This window comes from Mya arenaria, chromosome 15 (genome assembly GCF_026914265.1).
Source record: "Mya arenaria isolate MELC-2E11 chromosome 15, ASM2691426v1".
NCBI classification, from domain to species: Eukaryota; Metazoa; Mollusca; class Bivalvia; order Myida; family Myidae; genus Mya; species Mya arenaria.
The window spans coordinates 25,300,949-25,309,012 of record NC_069136.1 but is presented as its reverse complement, the minus strand read 5'-3'; the positions used below and the strand labels follow the sequence as shown (position 1 = coordinate 25,309,012).

Below are 8,064 nucleotides of genomic sequence, written 5' to 3'. Positions count from 1 at the left end.
CAGTCGGTGTTTTTACAAGCTATAGAACCCAGGAGTCCTTCCAGAAAGAGCTCAGGTATTCCTCCCGAATCGCTTTTACTCTGCTGATATCTAAATGTGACGTAAGAGAAGCGGTCACTTATATCGCTCATATCACCATAGAAAACGGCAAAGACAAGCATTAATGTAGCCAATGGACTTTTAAAAAAACAACCAGTGCTACCATTGTCTGTCGTTATTGTTCTTCAGAAATGCATACTTTCGATTGACCACACACCGATTGAGCTGCTTTTTTGCAATCATTGAATGTTGCAGTAGTTTGTGTTAAACATTTCTGTCCACTACAAAGCCAAAAAAAATATATAATGGTCAGGTTGTGCTAAAACTGGATTTAAGAAGGGTGTTATGCTTCAATATCAAGTCGGTTTAAAGACACACATAACAATATCGTAGTTGGTGTTGATTTATTATATAAAGTTTGTAAAATAATTGCAATGCATTTATGCTTAACACACATGGGATTATTAAAGAAAGTCAGGTATTATATTTTCTACAGTTTGATAAATATGAAAAATAATACAAGGAAGATATTTATCTTCTTCGTTTCTTGCTCCCAATCGAGTCAAGCTCTTCTGTTAATTCGGAACATGCAAGAGGAATAGGGTGAAAAGATAATAATATCGTTAATATAGAGAGCAAGACAAAATGTGCGTTCAGAAAATAAGAGGATCGTTATTAAACAATTAGCATGTTCGTTTCACTTGACACGAAGTAAAAACATAGAATCAAACTTCAATTAGCGTATTGGGATCATATATTGAGTTCATCAATATGTAAATACTATAATACCTTATATATCGCCCGTACAATAACTTATACTCATCCGCTAAAACGACGTTATCTTTGCTTTGAAGTAAAGTGTTCTTAATTTGCCTTGAGGGTTCTTAGCTTCACATGTCGTAACCGTTCTGATATTTAGGGATTAAATTTCAAAATGAGCTTAAACATGTTCAAGTCTTGACAAAACCAATTAAGAGAAAATGCATTACTAAATTAATAAATGTATCTGGTCACTCTTTGTCATACTAAGTTTGACAATACTGAGCAAATGGCGAAAAAACACATGCCGGTAAAGCTAGTTTTAAAGAGTAAAAACCGTTCAAATATAGATGAAAAAAGAAAAAAACATAAGTCAACACTTTTGCATCTAACATCTATATTAACAAGATCAAACGACACTGTTTGTGTATTAAAAGTGTTTCCAGCGGTTTAACAGTTCAGCCGTGCTTCTCCTCATGTCTTTGCTCATTTCTCAGTGAACAGCGGCTGATACTGTGAAAGAAAATGATAAACCATTTGAATTTTAAACATTTTATCTGCAAATATACAAACTGTAAATGATGTACTACATTCATTCTTTCATTTATACTTTATTTTGTAAAGAATACTAGGAATTGAAAATCTGTCCAAATCTGGATCGACGTAAATCATTGATCAAGCCATTTTGGTCATTTTTCAATTATGTTCTCAAAATGTTCACGATAATGTTTAAACTTAAGATGTATAAACAACAAATATCAAGCTAAATTGTAATGTTGCAAAGAGAACAGAACAGTGGACGAACATGAAAGCAAAATATGATGATGTATGATTTTATTTTTGTTAATGATTCGCTGGAGGTGTTAGCTAAATCCGAAATAACGTATTCCGTTTTTTTAGCATTTTTTTCTCTTTTTTTAGACAATACAGCCAAAAAGCGATAATCAATTCCAAGTTTTTGCAATCGAATTTCGGCATCCTCATTTATAAACAATCCATTCGTCGACATCGCACGATCATACAGTTCAATCCCTACCAACTGTGCCAACGTTTAACACTGTCGCTCAAACCACTCATAAAGGATACTGATTGACGTGATTTTACCCAAGTCATCAAACGTTTTAGGAGATGCAGCAGCGGTCATCAAAATTTTATAATGCAAAAAATGTCTCAGGCGCGTACAAAGTAAAAGATACACTCATTTTAAACAATCATAGTTTTTTTGCTTAAATTCAATTCTATAAAAACACTCAAATGAGATTATTTAAATACATTGTAAATAATTTTTAAAAATGATATATTGTATTGTGAGTGTAATAATAAATATATAAATTGAATCTTTTCCCCCATTAACGTCGAAAATTCTATTCATGTTCTAACGATTCTGACAAACAATTACATGTTAAGAAAATGATGAATGTCATGTTATCATAACATAAACAGCTGCATCCGATTGCATAACACTGGATTAGTTATGCATATACCTTTGTTTGGCTTGTTTGCACCAGTCAGTGATTTGATTGCTAATGATAATTATAAAATAAATATTGAATTATCAATAATCTAACCAGTTTGATGCAAGTGCCAGTTGCAGTCGTTTGCATGAAAAGGGAAAAATTATCCAAATGTAATATCTTGGCTAGTTTGCAAAAATTAAAATTGTTCAATATAATTTATAATCTTTTTGGCCAACTGTAACCAAATCAACGAAATAATTGGCAGCTGCTAATTAAAGCAGCAATATTATATTTTTAAGCGTTTTTAAATAAATAACAATAAAAATATTATGTAATTCGCTTTAAGAAAACACGTGTTCATTCACAATGCAGATTTTATTTAAAATCATTTAACTTGCTGTAGCGCAAACAGAAATAGAAATGCATTATAGAAGATGGCTAAATATGTTCATCTTAATCTTCAACTTAGAAACGTCTGTACTCGTGTCTGGTATTCATAAAATGTAATAGAGCAATAAGCGTCATATTGCTTTTAAGATATCCCACCATGAAAGAATGTCTTGATGTGTATCATTTTAGCACGTATTAATAAAATATACAAACCATAATACAATGCTTGATTGTAAAACAAACAAAGCTGAATAATAATCACAACTCAGACGTAGACCAGTAGCCTACCTGTCCAAGACAGCTTCCCGTCTCCGTTGGTGTCCGCCGCCATGTAGAAACCGTTCACCATAGAAACAAAAAAAGCAAAACAAGGAAGTATCAACGAAATAAGATGGGATCGACCTTTTCATACTCTGAAGTTTATGAAATATATTTGTATGGTTCCTAAATAACGCTATTCAATTACCTGCAGCTGTTGTGAAATCTTTTCAAATGTGTTGATCTCATGCCGTAAACATCTGTCTTATATAACCCTAGGCGGGATCATTAAATATTTAAAAAGAATGTTTTGTAATTAAGTTGTTTCGGTTGTACCGAATGTGTAAACATATTTATTTTTTACTTAAAAAGTATTAATTGGTTCACTTGCTACTTGATTGACAGCTGGTTCCCTATTAATTGCAATGTCCCTTGATTGATTCGGACTATGTCCGTCTCAGGTAAGTTCATTAAGAGTTATGAATCTATTCATTGAAGTCAAGAAATTTGCATATTTCCATTTCCATACCGATAACGAACTTAAATCCGACTATTTTGACGTCATCTCAACTATACTGCACCAACCTTCGTAGCAATGTTGATGAGCTCATCGCGTATCACATACCCGTCCCCATTTGTGTCCTCTAGACTGAACCACTCTTTCGCGGTGGCCACATCGAAATCAGGGGAGCTAACCTCCATCAGATAGTCGGGAATATAGTCCGCGGACCCGTCGCCTTAAATTGGAGAACCGCACACCGGTTTAAGCGAACAGTCTTTGACATTAAAACATATAAATATTTACTCCTGTGAATGTTACTTTTGTGATCCTCGTTTGATATGGTGTGTTGGTGACCTTGTGCTTTGAAAGATTTGGATAATAAATGTCGTGACATGATCGTAATCGAGTTATCAAACAAGTTTTAATACTCAACCGCGATATGAAGACCATTTCAACGTAGTACCTTTCACTGATAAACAGTTTATTGAAATTAATGTGGATTTTCTGAGCTGGTTGTGGTGTTTCGTTCGTTTCTCATTAAGATTGCTGTCTGCCTGTTGTCTGATTTGTTTCTGTTTATGTTGAAAATGTCTGTTGTTTAAAAATAATGTTACAACACATACATTAAGGCGTTGTTTTGTAATGTGACCCAGTCTTATCATCAAACTTATCGTATGACCATATTTTAAATCGGAATTCCCGAGTAGTTGTTACATATAATTCTTTTTTTTTCTAAGAGTGGAGTCTTCGTAAAATATTGTTGTTTTCTGAATGAACGCATTTACCTGGGCTTTAAATTCGTGAATTTCGGAATATCCGAAATATTTTCCAAAGTTTGAACAATTGCAGACATTTTAGAAGTGCAAGTATGTTGTTGCGATAAGTGATCCATGATTTATGTCAGAGTACACAAGCCTTTGTTTTGCTTATAAAAAAAAATAATTTACATATGATGTCATTTAATGACTGCTTTATAATTGTTCTTCAATTCATCAGATGCGTGTACTATCTAGTTTTAATTTCTTTCTTAAATGCCACTCTCAAAATTGACGGTTCCCATAAATCGATGTTAAAACAGCAATACTTTGTCACTTTCTAAATCAGTATCCAGAACAAATTACAACACCCTTCCTGTTATAAATATCAGTTATTTGTCGTTGAAGTCAGTCTGAACGGACAGTAGTTAATCTTTTGAGAGTTTTCATTTAATAAGAACGTTTATTTGCTTGTGTTTGAGTTATTGACATTGACATGTGCCTCGTGGGAGGATATGAATATGTGAGATGTGGCTGCGAAACCCATGAATGTTTTATTAAGCGTCACGATATATATAAGTTGACACGAGTGATTGTTCCAGAAACACGTGTTTCTGTTCTGGGATGACATTTAACTTTAATTTACATTAGTGTATTTTTGTATCTTCTTTCTATTGAATGTAGACATGCACACATGAAGCCAGAATTCAATGATTCGGACATTTTATTCAAATAATTTTAATAAGGTATAATTGTATAGGCATTTTGAAATTCGTCTTCTCCTTTGACCATTATTAGTTACACGTGTGTTTTAACAGGTACTATCCTAAGAATCGATAAATAGTTAATCATTCATCGACAATGGATGTTCTTAATTCGGAACGATGTAGTATAGACTTCTTTAAAACAAACTGAACATTGTCAGCAATTAAAACGGGATAACAAATATTTCTGAAGATTCAAACTGCTGAACCCCCTTTTGCTCAAGTGTTTCTTTATTTTTTTTAGGGAGGTTAAACATTTATGACATTGATAAACTCTGAATTGTCTTCCAAAGTACATTTATTGTCTATTAGGCATTTATCATCTGCTTTACACTTTGTTGTCTTGATTAAGTAACACAATTACAAAAAGTTTGTATTGCGTGTTTGAAATGCCTTCGTCAGCGATTATCACGGAGTTTATACTGCACAAATGCAAAGCGAATCACAGACTAGTGTATCTAACAATAAATTTTTGTGAGATATATATAGGATATGTGTTGATTTCAGTGTAAGTTCGAGGTTTATTTCAGGAGTGGTCATATAAAAAGAGTTTCACGAGTAGTTTCACTATTTGCTTGAAGGAAATATCCATAGGGAGCCTCTTACCGCCTTCCATCCGCTCTGTATGACAAAAGAGTTCTTCAAATATGAAAATGTTTTATCCCTGAATCCTATTTAAATTCCAACTTTTGTTTTGTAACTATTGACTATAGTCAACCTGTACTTATCTTTATTTTTCTAGTACTAAAACAACAAAAGTTTTGAACAAAACAGATTATTTTAAAGGCAAATAAATGCAAGTATGTCGCTCTTATGCAATGAAGATATTCAGTACAAATTAATCATGGATTTAAAACACTTTTAAATTCCGTTGGTTTTTGATTGGTGTATTTTAATCACTGAAATTGCCAGAACAACAGGCATATGTGTTTATAGCCTCATCATTTACAAGCTTGGGTCCCGCAATGCAAACGAATTAAGTGGGGGTGGGGGCAATTCGAATGGCATTTGTTCTGATACTGTGTTCTGGCGTTTTTTTATTGATTGCTCTCGGGAAAGGACATCTGATGAAGTTTGTATTACCCTATCGGACGGTTTGAAGAGATTGAATAAATGTTCGAGCATGCAGATGAAGGCCAAACGAGTGGAGAGAGAAAGGGGCCATGACGAGAAGTTGTCCGAAAATAGAGAGAGAGAGAGAGAGAGAGAGAGAGAGAGAGAGAAACACAGCGAGACAAACAGAGACAGAGATAGATACAGGGGGAGTAGTACAAGGAAGGTTAGGTGAGGGAAGAGCCAGTAATAAATGAAAACAAGATAGAGGAATGGAAGATGCAGGACGTGAAGAGTTCATGAGGGTGGGTTGGAAAAAGGTTTAGTGAAGAGTTGAATAAAATAAAATAGGGAATTGGAAGATGCAGGATATGAGGAGTTGAAGAAGGAGGATGAGGAGAGGGGTTAGTGATGACATGAAGGGAAAGAGAGATGATGATGAGAGACAGGAGGAATGAGCTAAAGTTAATTTCAGAGTGTGATGGAGGGGGATAGAATGGCGGAAAGAGAAGAGAAAAGCGGGAGAAAGAATATGAGTATAGCTAGGCCCGCAAAACAAGCACCGCAGCAACCGTACACAGCAAAATTTGGAGTTCATTGACATTGTTTGTCACTACACAACTTTTGAGGTTTAAATAAAAGTTATCTATATCATTTAACGTGGACCTTATTAATTGTATTAGTGCATGAAGTGGCAAAAACAAAAACTACCTGTTTTTTCTACTAATATTTAGATATTTCTTCTGAAAAAATGGTTTATCAAAATTGTGTTATTTTACATAGAAAAGGGAATCATTATCATAATAATGCTTTGCTAATATCATTGAAATTTGCAAAAATGTCTTTGAATGGAAGGAATCAAGTACTATAATCAAGGAATTAAGAGTGCAATAAAATTGCGATCATATCAAACAAATTGGATGTAAACGAGTTTTGAGTTCAGTTTGGTTCGGGCAAACAGACCGTAGATCGAGCTTGTCAGCACATAGGCAGTAGAACATATTGAAATAAACGTTTTACTACCATACTTAAATCACTTGCTAATCAATCTAGATTTAGATTAAAACCTACATATTTCGCCAAGATCAATCTTTAAGCACCAAGCTTCGTCGTAAAGATTTGCAGCTTTACAACTACAACAAGCCGTCAAAATTTGGTTCCCAGCCTGCTGAAAACATGTTACTTTCTACGGAAATATTAGATCGAATCCCAAGGACCGAGCTTTCTCGCTTCACTCAATCATAAAGATTATACCGAATATGTTCTAGTATAAAATCATATTTTTGTTTCGTTCACAATTTCAGTGTATGAGTATTTTGTATTAATTGTTTTTCTTAATTTATCGAGCAATAAAACCAAAACATAAAGACACATACGTACCGTCTTTATCCCTCCGAGCAATGAACTCCCTCACTTGTCATGGCGTAACGTCTGGTTTATACTTTCTAAGGTAGCTGGGAACCTCTTGCATGCTAGCCCGCTCGTCTCCATTGCTGTCGATGTATGTTGCAAACTGCTCCTTTAGGGCTATAAGTATGAACTAGCACTGAATTTCTTTAAACAGAGGCGTCAATATATTAAGCATCAATGTTTTGAGTGATATTATGCCCAAATATTTAAGAGGGCTTTGTATTTATCGGTGTGCATTCTTGATAAACAAATCTGTATGACCATAGTAAAGTATAGGACAGTTTGCAACAATGGAGATTCATTTATATCCAGCTAACCTTGTAAGTGTGGTAATGTGAAGCGCATCTAAAATACAATTCGTTAATCAGGTTATAAATGGGTTTGTGCAAAGGCATTGTTTTAGGAATTATCAATCAAAACTAGTTTTAGCTGAATTTATTGGGAAAAAAAGGAAATGACTCCGCTTTTATACATTAACAGAACGTATAAAACAACATTTAATTAAGAAATAAGTCCGATAGTAAAACTCATCAGTTAGCCTTGTTCTAATACAAAAGAACACAATAATATATGGTGCTTGAACATGCAATCGCTCTGTTCGAAGCAAGTACTCATTTTCATCGCCGTATTGCTGTTTTGTTGTTCGATGGCCGTTACGAGTCCAAAAATTGTTCCTG

At 34.0% G+C, this 8,064-nt stretch overlaps 1 protein-coding gene across 1 annotated transcript; it reads right to left on the bottom strand.

Moving 5' to 3' along the window:
- Positions 1-3,473: 3,473 nt before the first annotated feature.
- LOC128219230 (uncharacterized) lies at positions 3,474-7,732 on the bottom strand. The gene is given in 3 exon segments (XM_052927043.1): positions 3,474-3,640; positions 7,358-7,504; positions 7,705-7,732. Coding segments are annotated over 3 exon segments (342 nt in total).
- Between the last annotated feature and the right edge of the window lie 332 nt (positions 7,733-8,064).